Source organism: Coturnix japonica, chromosome 12 (genome assembly GCF_001577835.2).
Source record: "Coturnix japonica isolate 7356 chromosome 12, Coturnix japonica 2.1, whole genome shotgun sequence".
NCBI classification, from domain to species: Eukaryota; Metazoa; Chordata; class Aves; order Galliformes; family Phasianidae; genus Coturnix; species Coturnix japonica.
This window is the reverse complement of record NC_029527.1, coordinates 2,136,342-2,154,982: the sequence shown is the minus strand read 5'-3', so window position 1 is coordinate 2,154,982 and position 18,641 is coordinate 2,136,342. Positions and strand designations below refer to the sequence as shown.

General features: G+C 36.3%; 2 protein-coding genes across 3 annotated transcripts in view; one reads left to right on the top strand and one right to left on the bottom strand.

Annotated features, from left to right (window-relative positions):
• Window positions 1-18,641, top strand: part of CENPP (centromere protein P) — a 101,081-nt gene that overhangs the window by 37,135 nt on the left and 45,305 nt on the right. The gene's annotated exons all lie outside the window — the stretch shown is intronic.
• ASPN (asporin) lies at window positions 577-15,503 on the bottom strand. Of its 2 annotated transcripts, XM_015874673.2 has the most exons (9): window positions 15,290-15,503; window positions 10,608-10,658; window positions 6,802-7,074; window positions 5,628-5,740; window positions 3,828-4,041; window positions 3,333-3,443; window positions 2,539-2,632; window positions 2,227-2,365; window positions 577-1,784 (listed from the first exon to the last, which is right to left on the bottom strand). In XM_015874673.2, the coding sequence occupies exons 3-9, from the start codon at window positions 7,046-7,048 to the stop codon at window positions 1,587-1,589; spliced, it is 1,116 nt and encodes a 371-aa protein (XP_015730159.1). In that variant the 5' UTR covers window positions 7,049-7,074; window positions 10,608-10,658; window positions 15,290-15,503; the 3' UTR covers window positions 577-1,586. The 2 variants fall into 2 exon arrangements, with proteins under 2 accessions (XP_015730159.1, XP_015730158.1); XM_015874672.2 differs by lacking the exon at window positions 15,290-15,503 and having other exon boundaries at window positions 10,608-10,913.

Genomic DNA, 18,641 nt, shown 5'->3' with positions numbered 1-18,641 from the left:
AACTACTTTTCCATCATTTAATAACAGTAGGCTGCCACCCTCTGGTGAAATATGTTAACAGTCTTCCAAGGGCCTGATGGGCTTTCAGAAGAGGGAAATGCATTAGAATTTGGAAAGCCTAGATGGAATAATAATAATAGAAACCTCTTCAAAGCCAGGAATCTCTTGCTTGGAGATCTGGAGGCACTGGGCTTAGTTATATTTTGGGTGTTTGTTTGTTGTTCTGCTTGAAAGGGCAAACAGAAATTCTGTAAAACAAAAGCTGTCTGTTCAAGAAGAGCTTCCCCTGGCCTGGTCCCCCTCTTCCTCCAGTACGGATATGTGTTCCTCACAGATTTCAAGTGTACTGGGTGGAGAAAGTGTAAAAGATTTTAGTGATTAGGCTGCTTGATCCTACAGGCTTTTGCCATCATAGCTCCCTTTGGTGGACATTGATTTGAAGACGATGTTCTGAAACAGCATAGTGATACTAGCAGAATATTAGATAAAAAGAAAATGAAGCTAAGAAAGATGCTTGGATGTAATCTCTGAACGTTTTGCTGTGATGTATAGTAATAAAATATAAAAAGACAAATATTATTTAAAGTTATTTAATTTATTTTGAATCCCTATAGCAAATATACACTAAATAGATATATAAAATATCCATTTTATACAGTACTGTCGGGACTGAGAATTCTATGTGCTGACCTGTGTAAGAAGTCAGGGTAGTTGAGTTCCAGCTGTCTGCTTGCGTTCTGCAGTTTAAGGATACTTAGTAAAATTAATGAGGGATTCTTAACCCGTGTGCTGTCAGAATATAAAGGAAAAAAATTAAATGAAAAACATGATTACAACTATTATAGATAAGAGAAGATGATTGTGCTGGCCTAAGGAGTTTAGTAAACATTCCTATCAAGCTTAAAGCATATGATAAGTCTTCCTTCTATCATTGAGTGCATCAAATTATATTGATAGAAAACAATGGACATTTCCTAATTCAAGTTGCGAGAATAAATACCACAAAATTGTAAGTGCTCCTATGTGATAATTCTTGATATGAAAACCAATTTTTATCTCCCAGACTAAAATATATTCTAGTTTGGAGATGAAAGACCTCACAATGACAATGCTGTATGACCTTCTTGCATATTTGCCTGTTTACTGGTTATCAGAAACAGCACAAGAATTTGTCAATGTCTGGTAAGTTTTTTGTCTTTTTTAACAATACTATTTTGTATAGGAAAGGTTCTTACTGTGGAATAAGTAACTCCTACTTTAGTTTTAGAATTTATTTTGAAGAAAGAATATGGCAAAATATGTGATTAAAGAATCCAACATCTATTACAGGAAACACCAAGCGCAGTTTCCAGTTTCAATTCCAAGAGTCCTTCCATGAGATATAAATATTGCTACTTCAATTATTCAAATGTGGCTTGAACATTGTCAATTAAGGCAGCAGAGCCTGTTGAATTTCTAATTAATTCTCTGAAATAGTAATAGCTTCATAAACTGGTTAAATGTTGTACAATAGGTGTTTTCAGGAAATTTCAAGTAGTGTAGAAATGGTTTGGACGGGTTGCATTTTGAAACATCCAACTTTGGTATCACTTGAGGAAATTTCCAAGCTGCACGCTGTTTCTGGCTAAAATGCAACGGAAGGTTGAAGGCTGCACCTCCCAGTATTTCACAGGGTTATTGAAGAGGCTTATGCCGCTATATAACGCTTTCTTCTTTCTTCTTCCTGTTGGGCAGAAGTCATTCACTCCCAGTTTTGCAATGTGATTCGAATGAAGGAAGACCACCTACAGCAGGAAAAAAAACAACTTCTGAATTGAAGAAAATATTGTATATTGACTAAAAAACTATTTTCTGATATAACTACATTTAAATTACAAACAAATGTTAGATATCTATATTTATATGCACAAATATGGATCAAGAAATATTCCTTTTACTTGAAGTGAAATGAGAAGTAGAAAAGTGATGCTCATGGGTAAAAGGTTTTACTGAATAACTCATGTTCTGTCATCAGTGCATGCATGGAAACTGTAAAAAACTTTTGGCAAATATCTTTTCTGTATGTAGTGGTTTGTTTGGGTTTTTTTACTGCTTATTCTTCCTGTTCTTTGAGTCATGTCAAATTATCTCTATGACAATTAGCTTTTTAATTATGTCCTCATCTATACAGCTTTGCATCAAACAAATTGTAACTCCCAAAGACTTTTGTTAAGCTTAGTATATGACCTGCAGGTATTTCAGATCAGGTAATCCAGGAGGAACTTTCTTGAGCTTATTTTTTTCAAGATGGATTTCACGTATGCTTGGTATGTTGGCAAAACTTCCATTTTCCACATCTTTGATTTTATTGTTCCCAAGGCCAAGCCTAAAAACAATACAAGGAACATTTAATTGAAGTTAGAGATTTACAACAGCATTCAAGGTAATGCTTATTTTAAAGACTGAAATTTGCAGGATTATGCATAGGAAAAAGAAGAGGGGAGGCCCTATCAGATCTGACCTCTTCTCAGATGAAAGCTTTCTGCTTGGGAATTTTACCTTTGAAGATCTTTATAGCGGTTGAAGTCTTCAAGTTCAACTGCTGTGATCTTGTTGTCATCTAAGTGAAGCTCTAGTAGACTGGAGGGTAAATCTGATGGAAAAACAAATGCTCAGCATGAGAAAAATCAAGCAAATGATTTAACAGGTATTTGTTGGAGTAGTTATTATGTTTGTAATAAGTTGTTTCCTTTGTGTGGGGTTGGGTGAAGAGTCTTGGATGAGATTGTGTCAAACGAAGGAGAGTTAGATGCAAATAGCAAAACTTGTCAGCATTGTTTGGTTTAAAATAGTGATGTTGTAGCTCTTAGCAAATGGTCTGTGAGGAAAGCTTTTGGAATGCTCTGAGTAAAATGGATTATCAGTTGTCTTCTTTTCCATGCTGGTACTTGGATGGTATTATGATGATACTAGAAAAATGTCTTGTGTGCTGGGATAGTGCTGCTGTAAGCACTCGAGTAGTTTCTGATCCTGGAAATACCTTATCTTAAGAACTGATGAAAGCCCTGAAGTGGCTGCTGCAATTTCATTGTTTCTCGTTGCTTCCCCTGACAAATGGCAGTACCAGGAAGGGACTGTCTGCTGGAGCAAGGGTTTGCTCTGTGTGTGCCTGCATGTGGTTGCATTGGGGATGTACCAGTGAGTATTTCTGTACACCAAGTACAAGAGAAGCGAGAAAGATAGAAGGTGTGTATCTCAATGTATGGAATTTTTAATAATTATATCAATGTGAGGACACTGTATTTAAAATTATGCTGGTAAAGGCAAAGTAGGTAATGTAAAATGAAGCATACCTTTAGGAATTGAAGTTAATTTAGCTTCTGCAATTCTTATGTGGTAGATATTTACTCCTTCAAAAGCACCTGGCTCTATTCCATCATTGTTGAGAGGATTTGCGCTCATTTCTGTCCAAGGGGGGAAAAGAAAACACTTATGGCATAGGGATGTTATGTATGCTGGACTAGACTGTATAACTTGCTGATTTCATTTTATTAATGAATGCTAATGCTTTAAAAATCTACTAGTTTTTAACTTTGATTACCTGTTTCCATGGCTGGTAGTGCAAACTTTTCAGTGAATAAAGACTGTCTAACTTGGCTTGCAGGATTACCAGGAACGTTACCTTTGTAGCAACCTCACATAGAGTTTAAATGATGACAATCCATTTAAATAAATTATCATGAATATTTCTTTAAGATTAATTTCCACACTGAGGAAATGTTTGAATGAAAGTTGTATACAATATAGTAATTTCTTTATGAAGGCTTTATCTTTCTGCTCAGACTTACCCAGAACGTGTAAAGACTTCATTCCTTTAAATGCATCCTTAGGGATTTTCTTAACCTTATTAGCATGAATTCTGAGCTCTGCTAAAGTTTTTGGTAAGTTTGCTGGGATCTCAGTTAGCTGGTTATGAGATAAATACAGTCGTCGCAACTTCTTGGTTGACTGAAAGGCTTTTGGATGGATCTTGGTTATCTTATTGTTGTTCAAAGCAAGTGCCTGCAACACATGGGAAGAGCAACAAAAATTTATAGCAGTATGTTATGATTATTAAGTCTTAAATCTGATGTTTATTTTAATAATGAAACGTTTTAGTTTCCTAAAATACCAAAGTTGTACCAGAACTTGTAATGAGATAATACAGCCAGTGAGCGGCAAGTCATCTGATAATTACTTTGCATGTCAGATCACATCTCTGTGCTTCTATTTCTACAGGAGTGGTTTGTGTTTGGATTTTTTTCTTGGAAGGAGGGAGTTGTTTGGCTTTTCTTTTTGTTTGGTTTTCTTTTTTCATGTCTTTGTGCTGTTGGGAATTTGTCTTCTCTTTGGTGTTGTGGAAAAAATAAAACCTCGAGCAAAACAGAATTAATCTTTTTTCCAGCAAAAATGGGAATAGCCGAAGGAAATAAACAGGAAATGCTTCCTTCCTAATCTGTGTTGCCATCTGTGCTTTGCTAAGGAGACTAATGCTCAAATATTTAGTACAAAATAAACTTTGCTTTAGCTGAAAATTGCTTTTGGTCTTGCCACGTAATCACAAATTAGCAGTAGAAAAAAATCAAAACAACTCAGAGTTTTTAGTTATTACATAATTAAGTGTTAACTCTAATATATAATGTGGTGATTCCTGATGTATTCCAGCACTTTTCTCTGTCACTGGAAGTTTTGTTTCTGTTAGAGCTTTTATAAGCCCCATTTATAAGTGTATGACCATTCTGTATTGAAGCATCATACTCTTAAGGGAGATTGGAAACTCATTGTTCCAAACAGTGAATCAGATATGATTCTCGCTTTTGGTTTTCTAATAACTAGAAAGCTCATGGATAAATGCACATTTACCCAGCACGTTTTCTGTTCTTGCTCAACACGAATATGACTAAAAATGATTAATTTGGTATTGTTTTAATATGTACCTCATGTCTTTCTCATTTGGAATAGATTTTCATGGTGTGTTTTGTGGGATGGATTTTTCATTTTTACAATGAAAATCTTGTCATCGTCAGTGTTACTTGGTGCTGGATGTAAAGCGACATCTTGTGGAGGTTGTACTCCAGAACAGATTTAACCCATTTTTGTGTCTTTGAGCCTATTTTATTCTCCCTATTGCCTACAGTAACTTTCCCGATTTATCAGTTGCTCCTGCTACTCATTTTTAAGTCTTTCCTGGAAAATTGGGTATGTAACCTCAGTTTTAGTGCTGTGTGTACTGGTTGTACGTTGTGTGCTTTTGAAGTTACTCTCAGAAACACAGATTGCGTTCTCCCATGAGAGAGAGTGTGTTCTTCCTACTGCTTTACAGCTAAGCAGCCTTTCAAATGTACGAAGTGTTCTTGTATGTGCTTAGAATTGAGTGAGTCCTGAGGATCAGTTAGATACATACATAGTACATGTTCTGGATTTTTAATGTATTGCTAATAGCTCAAAGAGATTTGCTTCTTACTATGCCTGAGCAGCCAACTGTGCAGACATTAGGCTGCTTTTTTCTGGATGCTGTTGGAGAATAGAGATACCGTTTATATTTTAAAAATATAAAGATTTTTGAGGTTGCTAAATGAGATTTCAAAATTGGAAAATAACAAACTTACATAAAGGAATGCAAGTCCTCGGAGATCATTTTCCTTGACCTCTCTTATTTTGTTGTTCTGAAGGTCAATCATGCGAGTATCTGGTGGGATGTTGCGAGGTATTGATGTCAAACCTATTTCAGGGTGTGAGAGAAATAGAAACATTGCATGCCTTTATGCATGTCCAAGGAAATAAACTGCTAAATGGGAAAGAAAAATCAGCCATAAAGCACAAGATAGAGGAGAACACTTTGCTAATGTTTGGAACTGATTATGTAAGGATGGATGTCAAAAATGAGCAGAATAATTTATTCTCATGTTGATGAAAAGCTGACACGGGGCGCTCATTACATGCTCCCAGAGCGGTTTGTTCTCAGACAAGCGATGGCTGTTTTGTATTTAGGAACAAAGTTGTTCCTTTGGCTTGGCGAGATACCTGCTCCGCTTCTATCTGTTGTTCTGCATCTGCCCTCAGTATCTGCTGGAGCGGCCCAGTTGCTCACATTGCCATGCATTAATGTCAGGGCTGAGCAATGTGTTCTTGGCGCAACCCACCAAGATACAGTGTTTCGGCTTCCAGTACTTAGTTATCTCTTACATAAATTCCCCAGTCCAGTTGCATTACGAAACTGCTTCAGTTCATACCATCCAAGGTCCTGACTCAGCAGAAGAGACCAGCAATGGATAGCAACTTGCTTATTAGTATTCTTAATAATGGTAGATTTAAAAGCAAGCAGACAAACAAAATAACACAGAAGTTGGACTCAGTGTTTCTAAGATGGAAGAGTCTGGGATTAAGTTTGGAGTCCTGATCCTTTGACTACCCTAAATCATCAGAAAATTTCAATGAGCACTAATTCCAATTGGATTCATACTTAATGAATTCATACTTAAGAATTTTGATCATTAGGGATGAGTACGTATCTGTAACATTAGCAGTGACAGATTGGCCTGTGTTTAAAATCTTATTAGCAGAGACATGCAGTTGTAGTTGAAGTTAAGCTAAAAGAATGATTTGTATCCTACTGATACATTTGCATTATAACTTAGCTGTGGGTTATTTATGGCTGCTTTTCCTTTTGCTGTCATTTCTTGGTGTTTGAGCTTTTCCTTTTTAGCTTTGAATGGAGTAGATCTTTAGCCAAAGATTCTCCTTTAGCAAAGGAGAAGAGCAGGAACACAAGTTAATTCTTACCTAGATCAGAGCAATGGACAACTCTCACATAACACTGGCATCCAAAGGGACACGTTGGGAATAGATCGAAAGGGATTAGAGGCATAATTGGTTCAGTGGTTGGAAACAAAGAATTGTCGTCATCATCATCTTCATCATCTTCTTCCATATCTTGGAGCATCATATTCTTTAGTGTAAAATATGAAGGACTAATGAGAGGTTTAGCAGAGCACAGTGCCAAGAAGAGGAGGAGTGTATATTCTTTCATGTTGTCTTAATCAGGATAGATGATCTCTAATAGAAAAAAGAAAAATCCCAGATTCCAAGAATCAGTGAATGTGAAACAGCAAATGAATGTGTTGTAGTGTTGTCTTCGCTTACTGCTACAATTGGTTGTCCAGAAAAAAAAAGGTCTGTTTTGCACACTACTATATAAAGGCTCAATATTTTAAATACTCTCTGAAGCACAAAAATATGAAGATGTTGGGTCATTTAAGGCATCTCCAAAGCAGAAAACTCCATGTCAGATACCTATAATTACTTTTTGTCTGATGTTCTTGAGTAGAATGCACAGGCTACTGAGGATTTTAAAGCAGATTTTATCTTTAGGAAAATATGGAAAAATGTTTTGCCATTCCAGCTGCTCATTCAGTTTCTTTCTGCTTCTCTTTTTACCAGCTTTCTTTTAGCTGTACCTGACTGAGAAAATCAGGAGTCTGAATTGCCCAGTCCTTAACTACATAATATTGTTACTAATGATGGCAATCCATAGTTCAAAGCCTTTGAATGTTTTCTGCATGCTCCATTTTTACTCTAAAATCAATTTTATTGACCAAATTGACCCGTGAAACAGAGGTTTTGCCACAGAATGTTTTGCAACTTTCAGAGAAAATACAGTAATTATAGAATTCATATACATTCCACATGCAAGAAACTGAAGTATTACAACCAGAACAACCAGTGCTACAGGGAAGAAGGTCATCTACAATAAGCAATTGGCTTCTCAATACTTCTGCAAAAATATACCAAGGCTGAAAGCAAAACAGTCTAAATTCTGTCTTTCCACTGCAAATCCTAATGACGTAGGCTGGAATTTGAGTGTCATATTCTCCTTTTCCATAATTTCTTTACCCTACTTACAAATGGTACATGGAAATTTGGTTGTCAGTATGATTTCAGAACTTGACTGCATATGGTACAATGTACCACAGCGATATGTTGTTACCTTGAGGTTACAAAAAGTATTTTTAAGTTTTGTTCTTCTATGTGAACTTGTTTCCATATGTAACATATAGGCCTGAAGTTTCTCTGGAGCATGTAAGAAACCCTATAAGCACAGCAAATACCGGAAGTGAGGGAAGTGATTTCTTTGGATCCCAGGAGTTCCAATGGGTCAATGGAACATGTGATCAAAAGGGCCAATATTCTGTGAGGAGATATTAGCTGCTGTTCTTTAATTGGTGATTTTAGGACTCCCTGGTCCTATTAGTCTTCTGCTGCAGCAAAACAGTCAAAAGTTCCATACTGTTCTGTGCTGTGCTCAGTGCAGTCTGTGTGTAGGATGCCAGGCTTCAGAGTGTTTATTATATCTTGGGACACCTACTTTCCAAGTCATTGTTAACTTCTAATTCTGATGAGCACTGCATATATAAATTCATTGAACTCAAACATTAATCATTCATTCCTGTTGTGACATGCTGCTCTGGATCTGGCATTATAAAGCTAACCTGTGAGACTACTTAAAAATCAATTTCCGTGCTTGTACCTATAGCAAACATATTGCATTTTTCTGTTCAGATACCAAAAAACCATGACTTCAAACTATGAAGAGGTTGAGGACTGTGACTGGAGTAACGTCCCTCTTCAGCCCTTGACAAATAGCTGTTGCTCCCAAACACTTCTACAAAAGTAATGTTGTATTATGCCTCTGGCAAAATATATTAGTTCTGTAAGTTGCACCTCTTGAAGACAACTCCCTTTGCAGAACAAAGCCTGTGACATGGTAAGAGGAAAGGCCTTTGTCTGATGTGATCTTCCCATTTTGTCATTAGGGGGTCCTTATTGCTTTCTGACTTAGTAGCTAGCAGCAGCAACCAAGTTTGACTGCAGGGTAGTACTGGCTGAAGAACTGCAAGGGATTTTATGGAGGTTTTATGTGGTTTTTTGTGTTGTTCTTTTTTCCCTTGGCTGTGCTTTTGAGTTCCTCAGTAAGTAGCTGTTGATAGGTCTGTGCAGGAATGCTCTGACTGTAGCACATTGCAAAGCACTTGTACAAACTTTCTGCATGCTTAAAGATTAAGAGAATGGATAAAGCTAAAGCCTGAAATTCACATCTGTAATAATTTTTCTTTAAATCTTAAAACTTATTTTACTCTAATAAAATTATGAAACATTTAATTTTTTACAGAAAACAGTTCATGAACGCAGCTTTCCTAATGGCATATTGCTGCCACTTCAGATTTGTTCTGCTTTCAGGCAAATACTGTTCTCTCTTACCAGTTCTTTCACTCAGGCTGCTCACTGTGCTGACTGAACTCACTAAACCAGCAGAAAACTTGTATCGTTTAGCACATGGAAGCTATAAACTGTTTCTATGGTTAATTTAGCATAATGTTTATTTATACCAAATTAAATGCAGGTGATGTCATAGTATGGGATGGGATTAAAAGCATTTACAGACTGCCTGGGAAATCCCCACATAAGCATACAACAATTCTGTGACATGAGAATTTTAAACATGAGTAATGGGAGAAGAAGTTTTTTGTGGGGCTAGAAGTAAGGCTGTTAGTGTGAGATGACTGGGCTCCTTGGTACTACTGCAACATGTTGCCTCTGCTGCCTTATCCCTTACAGCCCCGAAGTGGTTAATAGGTAAGGTTTTAATATTATGAAACTCTAAGTATGTTTACAAAACCCTTCTGTTAGTGTAGGAAGGCACATTTCCTATGGCACTGCTTCTGAAAAGGAAATGTTGAAGTGGCACGCTGATGGTCCTGACAGAGTCAGGGAAAAATCCCGGTGTTCATTAATAACACACATCAGTGCACTGCACACAGACTTTGTCCAAAGAAAGGCAAGACCATCGCTGTTTTGAAAGCTCTATTTAAAAATAGTTCTGGTTCTATTAGTCATTGTCCCATTCCACAAATAAGTGAGTTTCAGTTTAACTCTTTGTCTACTCCCTGCTGAGTAATTTGCTTTAGAAAGACAGGAGGCAATATTTTGCCAGTGAGATTACTGCAAAAGTGATTTTCTTGAGTCTTGAAACTGTCTTACAATAATGAACAGCTTGATTATAATGTAAGTCGTATTTGGTGAGTATTTACTTCTCATAGAAAATGCTGCTTCTCTCATGTTATTGAACATTATCTAGGAGTGTTTTTAAGTTATTTTCATTTGGAGAATCACTTTAATATGTCAATGCATTCACTTTTCTGATTTTTCACTTAAAAAACAACAGCCTTCCTCAAATACCTGAATTCAGATAGTTAACAGTAACTTGTAAACATTACAATTGTTATAAACATGGGATAGAGTTTCCAACATCCTAATAACTGGAGAAAAATGCTTACTAGCAGTTGTTAAAAGTTAGAAGTCCTTAACAGTTAAATAGTCTTTAATAGTTAAATAGTTCTGTATCTTTTCTTTGCAGCTCAGATGTAGTAATCACAGAATTATTTCAGCTGCAAAGTAGATTTTCATATGTTCCATAAAGAAGTGGTACTTATTCTAAATTAAATGGTGTTAATTTGCATATAATGGCTAGTAGTCTGCTGCTCAATTCCTTATTGCTATGCAAATATAATAGGTATTCAAACTGGACATACCTTGTAAGTCTGATAGTTCTTCCAGAAGCACTCTGATAATCCACCTGAGATCTTTTTGTCCAGTTATTTCATTTATAAAAAAGAGAGGGAAAGGAAGTTAGACTGAGAGCTGTGAAGTGCAAAGTAGGTATAAAGAAATATTCCCCTTGCAAACTTCTTGATCCTCCTGGCACCCTGGGTGACACCCGAGTAAACTGCTGCTTCAGATTAGCCCATCTTAGTACTGAAGAATGATATTAAGACGACTTGTTACCACTCATATGTTTTTCATCACTGCTTGTATAAGAGCCAAAACTTCTGGCTTAACTCTAGACGTCTAGTGGACGACTGTGTAAAACCTGTAGTTTAATAATAGTTGACATCAGGCCACTGGAAGTACAGTGAGGTCCATTTCAGGTCATTCCTGCTATGGAATTGCACTTATTTATGATTACGTTCATTGTCCTCCTTCTAGAATTGTGCCACTAACAAAAGTATGAAATTTTAACCAGTGGCAGAGTAAAACAGTAGCCTGTGGTGATACATGTGTTGCCAAAACCTTCCGACGGTACTTTGTTGTGCAGTTAGATATCAGTACTACTCACGCTTTCAGTACTACAGATCTGTCTAGGTGAGATGGTTTCAAGTATGCAAAATGTAGATCAGATTGTTTTAGTTAATGTATCTAATTCTATTAAATATGAGAAATTAAGCTTATCTTTAAAACAGAGGCAGTATTTGCTGTACTCTGTGACAAGGATTGAAATTGTGAGCTGCTTTAAGCCAAGCCTCTGAGAGTTTGATCTGAATTATGTTGTTTGTGCTACCATGCACATTACAGTGCTTAGAAAAGGAGTTGTTCCCTGTTTGCCTTCAGTAGGCTGCCTTATGTGTGCTTCAGAACTGCATGACAGAGTTTACCAGGAGCAGAAGTTTTGCATTGGGTGTCTTTGAATGTACAGTTCATAGCATCCATCAGACTTCAACTGTTTCTTTAATTGAGACACTTCTGTGCTTAGAGTCTGGTCTAGCTACAAAAGTACAGCTTGGCTTTTTATTTTAATCTAAGTGTAATGTGTTAGTGTTTGCAAAATGGCAGTTTAAGTCACATACTAGTTAATTTGTCTACAATTAGTTTCTTTAGGAAAAAATAGATACTATACCAAAGCTTAAAACATGGATGCGATCTTATCAGACAGAGTAAGAGTTGTGTTACTTCCTGCATTGTTTTTCAGTTCCAGTAGAATAGATGAATGATGATAATCTTTCTCCCTATCGTTGTTCCCAAAGAATGAAATTACAGTTTAAAGAGAGATCCCATTCCCACACAAAAATCTGAGATGATCTTTAAGTCTATTGAAATCTCAAATTGCTTGTATCTGCACTCTTGCCTGCACTTAGAAACCAAAGCTTCCTGACCGAATACTCTTGTGATTTGAAGCCGTTGGTTTGGATGCTCTTACTTGAGCAAATTTGTATTAAATTGCTATTTAAACCTCTGAAGTTTTTTTGGCTCTTTAATAGAAGAGAGGGTGCTCTGAGGGTTGTGATATGAATGCAATGGTTTCTTCTTTTTTGCTTCTTTCAGCAGAAAAATGCTGAATCGACAGTTTTGGCTGATTCTAGCTTTGCTGAAACCCTCCATGTTCCCAGTGCTTAGCACCAGCTCCCTTTTGATTGATGCTTTTAAATAAAATTCTCTTTCTTTTTTTTTTCAATTTCTCAGGAAAGTAGAGTAGTATCTGGAAGAGATGTCACCATCCTGTCTTAGAATAGATATCAATTTGATAGGAGTAACTATTGGACTCATTGATGTGCTTATGTTCTTTTTATGAAACTATTCAGTATCTCAAAACACAAGTTTAGTATTTTATCTACAAGTATAGTTGCATTCTAAAACAAAATACTCAAAAATCACCCTTCAATGTCTCAGGAGTACAAAATTCTGGTATTTAGATGTTGGACTGTTAATAGCAGTACTGAGCATTAGACTGAGTGGTTCTCGGTCTAATTTATGTGTCTATTAGACACTTGAAGCATACTTCCAATGTACAAAAACTAACTACTCTTGCAGAATTCCTCTCTCAGATCACTGTTTCCAATTTACTTGAAGTTTTGGACCCAATGGCACTACATGAGCCAGCACAGCAGGGCAGTTGTGGAGTTTTGAATGAGAGCTGGAGTGTGCAACTGAGAGACTTGATGCTAGGTACTTGATGTACTGTTTGTCTCACTTTATAGGGTAAAACTGCAGTGTGCTTCTGCAGAATGTGTAGCAGTCATACAAAAAGTTTAGCTGCAGTCTACTGAGGTTGGAATCAACTGCTGCTATCGTGGGTCTGTTGTAAAGCAATTGATTTGCAGTGATACATTTGAAGATACTATAAAAATTGATCCTACTGTTTCTGCTCTCTTATGAACAGCAGGTTTGGGTTTTAAATAGCTTGGTTAAACAAGATATGTGACAGTCATGTAGTCTGGGATGTTGGGGTTTTATTGAGAAGAGATGCTCTTAAACAGGAAGTAGTCTGTGGCAAGCAACAGTATGTACATTCTGTTTTATATTGTATGTTTAATAAGTGAAAGTTTATTGAAGGCAGAACTTTTCAGATGTTTACAGTGATTTCTACTTCCAGCAATGAAACAACTGAAAGAAAACTAGGTTTCTATTCTTAAAATGTTATCTCAATTTTGTTAACAAAAGAAACCATGTTTTTATTACTTGGTATGCTTGAGCTGTCAAACATATGCTGCCATATGTGGATTACACTTACACTGCAGTCTTTTTTTTTTCAGGCTGATCTTGTATATGTTTGTTATTTTAAGGAAAAATAAATACTTTTTCATTTACTAGCACTGTTTATAAATGTGGTTTACATAGTGATGAATCTAACATCAACTGCAAAAATCTGTCTTGGAGACTGCCCATCACATTTTAATAACATGACTTATTCTTTTCATGCTCAGAACCAGCCCATGTTGAGAGCAGTTGCACATTTTAACTATTTTTTGGCTATTCTGAAGTTGAGCTGTGGCATTCAAGCCATCTGAAAGCAGAAAAAACTGTACTCTTCAGCTTTTTGGTTTGTCATGGCTCTTCAGTAATTACAGGTCAATGCATATTTAGGAATCATTGCTACGTATTGCAGTGCATTAGTTTTTGCTTGTTAGTATATATTTTTTTGCATATTTTTGACAGCCAACTTTGAAATTGCAACAACTGTGTTCCATTTTTGCAGTCTGGTCTTTATTAGCAATATATCTATATGGAGAGATAAGGTAATGGCTTGTGGTGTTAAAAGAGCTGGGAATCCAGTTCTACACATACCCATGTGATTCTCATAGTTATCAGTGATTGATTGTCAGCAGCATCTACTAAGAGTTTGCCTTGGATTTTTAGTATTCCATGCATTCGGTGATCTGGCAGTCATGACTGACTGGAGAAGGGAAATTGTGACCCAGAGAGACAGATCTAGTTCTTCACCCTTGCAGATTGTGTTGCCTTAGATGAGTAAGTTAAGTTGGTTCTAGCTTAGGCTGCAGATCAGTACAAACATCTCCATGTGGGGATGCCTGTTGAAGTAATCTCAAGCTGCCTTCTTCCCACCTTGATTCTCATCTCCTTGATCCTATAAAAATTTCAGACCTGAACAGGATGGGAAATCTTCTCTACCTGGGAAATAGTTTGCTTGATGAATGAAGGTCTTGAAATAGTTTTGGTTTCAGTACATGTCAATTATTTGTATCACTTTGGAGTTTTTTGCAAAAGCTTATGAGTTTTGATAGCATTGTATGGCATTTTTATGGAATACAAGTTCTAATCTTGCTTATAGACATTGGGAACAGCAGACATGGTTTCATGGAAAATCAAACAGTAGTTAAAATGAAAAGTTCTGCAACCAGTGCCAAACTACTGAATCATTCAGATAATAGGGAAAAAGTTCTTTTTCTGAACATTACATTTCCTCATAGAATACCAAGTGTTTACACTGAGAACATTTAACAATTGAGTAAAAGCAAAAGCCAAAGCAAAACACTGGTGACCTGCAAAGTAAAGACATCCTTTTCCTTTTTTCTCTGTTTTTTTTGCAAACAGTGTAATATAAAAGTCTAAATGATCAAGTTTTCTTAGAACCTTTTGATAGATTCATGTTGTTCAGAATGTGAGACAGCATCTAAACTAGTATCTATCATCAACTTCCATTGAGTGTTAGTTGCTTTCAGGTAAAAAGGAGCCATGCCCACCTCATTCTTTGTATTCCAGAAGAACATTAAGCATTCTGAGTACATTTGTCAGCCTGCTAAGATAATTTAATATGGTATTGTGCTTATTTCAAGCTTTGCTTATCAACAATAGCAATCTAAATTGCACTGGAAATTCAAGGATCTAAAAGAAGGTGGCTGGGTCGGTTTATGACAGAAAGTATTAAAAGCAGAAGCAATGTGTGTGACATTTATAGTTACTGTGTTAAGTTTGCACTTTAGGTTTAATGAAGTACATTACTCTGTAAATTGATTGCATGTTCTTCCAGCATATACTGTTCTGTAGATGGAAAAAAGTAACATATTTCTAGGAAGATGTCCAAAGTCCATTCGTTTGCAAGTTTTGAAACGCATTTTGTTACTGTGGAATAGTTGAAGACTTTCAGAAACATTCTTAATAAAACAAGGCTATTATCTCACTAAAGAAGTTGTTGCCTTACCATATTACTTCATCTTGCCTCTGTTCTCAGATGCATGTTTTGCTCCTGGGAATTCTGTAGGAGTGTCTCATTTGTGTCTCATTGGCACAGTAGCAGTATAGCTGTTCTGCAGGGCTGGGTCTAACACTAAATGCTTTGGGAAACTTCTGAAGATTGCTCTTCAATTGTAGTTAACTGCAGCTCTTATGGTTTTAATATTATTTTATCATGTAATTATGAAATCGTAGCTATTAAGCAAGCTGTAGGGTTGTTTTTTTTTCCAAATTGGCACTTAAATACAGAATTCACTTTGCTTTTATTTATTCATACGTGTGTCATGCAATGTTTTGCTGAATGTTAGTATGCATTTCATTCTTTTCCTTTTTCACCTGTAGGGGAAAACCACAAGTAAGGGTAAGAAGAAAGGGCACAAGTATAGAAACTAAGTGTAAATGAGAGAAACCTTGCAGTATTAACTATACTGTAGTTGGTGTGCTAACTATGCAGTATGAGGTGGATGCACCTCAATGCAAGCTCAGTCTTACCATTGCACATGCAGACAAAAAATTTGACAGCTAAGCTAAAAGGCCATATAGAAACCTGCAAAGAAATTGGAATTGTCTGACATATAACCCAATGTATTCATTTTAAAGGTATTTTCTTGAAAATGAAGGAATGTACCAGTAAAGATGGTTGGTTGCCTGGATGGTTTTACACTGCTTTTTAACATAGATAGAAATTCACTGATGACAGAACTTACTTTTACCACTTGGTGGAAATACTTATGTAAGTTGAAAGAAAATCGTATATTGTAATCGCTTATATAAAATTGTGGTGTGGAAAATGAGATCTTCTTGTAGAACAGTTTGTAAAGCAGAGGCTATGATTTTTTTGTTCATGAATGCTTATATTTCACAGAATAGTAATTTCCATTGCTTTGCTGGCAGCAGTACTAAATAACTTTGAGTTTGGAAAGTAAGCTTACTTACCAATATACAAAAAACACCAAAACCAGTGACTAACATAATTTGACTGCATATGATTTGAACTACAAGTATGCCATTGTTTTGTTGGTTTTATTATAATTTCTGTATAAAATTTCTTACAGTTGAGGCAAAACGTGCACATATCCTCACTTGAACTTTGGATTGTTCTTTGCTCAGAAGAATGGAGTGAGATTTAATTCAGCTAAAATGGAGAGTTAGTCAGTGTTTCTTTCATTCATGGCATTAGTAGAGTCTATCCAAATAATCTTCAAAGTAAATACACGTATATAACCCAGATCTGTTTGAATCCATGTGTCATCAAAAAAGAAAGAGAATAATAATTTTGCCTTTTCCAGTAAAAGTATAAAAATAAAAGTCAAATGGGATAACACAAAAGAAATGAGTGGGTGACAGACTCAAAAATACTTCATGTAACATGTACAGGTCAGCTATGGAAACAGGCAAGAAAAATATATTAGGTTTCACTGTTTTATTTATACCCAAAGTGTAGTTGGTCTTATTGAAAAAGAAAACATCTTACTTCCAGAATTCTCCATTATGAGAGCCAAACCTTGGTAAAAACTGGGAATAAAAAAGAGTTCTCCCTGGGAGACCGGTATTGAGTTGGGTTTTATTGAGGAAGTTCAGAACTGCCTTCTGTTAGAAGAAAACAAGCCATATTTATGTGTGTATGTTTTAAACAAAGAATATTCATTGAAATGGGGATATGAACCATGAGAGAGAAATTCACAAGGGCAGTCAAGCTCTAGCTGAGAATACTTAAGGAATAGAAAGCCTGAGGCTGGAGGATATAATGTCATGCAACAACCAACCTTCAGGATTTTGGAGAAACTGCTTTGAAAAAAATAAAGTCAATTTTAATCCTTTTTTTACAATTTTCATCCTTTAAAAATATGATTATGTAATCACTTAGAAGATTTTTGTCTTCTTTGATAGTGTTGTTGAGTATCTAATATTTCCACAGCTGTGTTCAGTATTATTCCTTTGAGAAAAATATCTGTCTTGTGGAAAAAAATAGGTCAACTTTTATATATTTTCCCTGGGCATGGCTATCACATGAAAATTTCCCACAGAGAAACATGGTTATATTTTGTTAATACTCCTTGCATAGCCTGGCGTTTTTCTGTGTAAATACTCCTAATGCTACACTTGGAACAACCATTTATTCTGAATTAACAGAACTGCCTCAAAATACTTGATAAAAATGGTCCATTAGCTGATCTGTTTATCTGCACTGTGCTAATATAAAGAGCGATCTAAGTCAGAAGCTACACATTACCAAAATATTTACCTTCAGTAACTATGCTGAGATCCGGATCCTCTACAAAGAATAAACAAAAATGAAATGAAAGTTCTACCAAACCACAGTAATCATTTACTAGTGGCAGTAGGAAATTGCTTGCATAACGGCAGGTTAAAGAAAGCATGTGGTGTTTGTAGAGATGAGCATTTTAAATAAAGGCAGTATTTGTGCTTTAAGTTAACTTAATTGATAAATCCTTGGGAAAAAAAATCCATTTAATGAATGGAGTCTGGATGGCTCAAGCAGACCAGAATATATATTTCAAGAGTTTGTTCTCCCCTTGTAGACAAGGCACAGATTGTGTGTTCGCTGTGGTTGGCATGACTGTAGGACTAGGTGTGACAAACAAGGCTGGAGCATCATTACTTTATGGCATTTATAGGAAAAGAAGATAGCTAAACCTCTGCAAGTCCCAAACACCAGGCAAACATTCATATGACAGTCATTCCCACGTTGTTGTGGCATTGTACATCTCTCCATGCTGAAAAAAAGACCATTACTGAATATACAGCTTTGAAGCCAATGCCTAAAGTAAACCTCATTTACCCATAAAGCCTTACAAACTATGAAAATAAATAAAATTACTTCTAGCTACAAGGATAAAGTTTTAGGGGGTACCCTCCTGTAGGCCTAGGGATGGGTATCGGTGGAAGACAGAGCTGTGCTTTGAGATTTGGCATGTGACTGAAGCAGGATTCATGCATGCTGTGAGGACTCACCTACATCAGCACAGCTCCCAGGTGGTAATGAGTGGTGAAGTTGTCAAAAGTTCTCTAGCCCACCTCCCTGTTCAAATGAAATTCCCCTTCGTTTGTATCATGTCGTGTCATTGGAAACATGACTCATTGCTGGGGAATTTTTAGTATGGAGAGAAGAGGCAGTAGAATATTGCTGCAAGAAGCTTCACTGCAGCGCCCAGATTGTGTATTGGGAAATTTTATAAGCTCTGTTCACAGGCTGGAAGTTTTATTCAGCAGCAATTTGACGAGGCTCTGTACAAAGTGCATAAAAACAGCTGTACTGGATCAGATCAGAGCTTATTTAGTCCAGTCTCCTGTCTTTG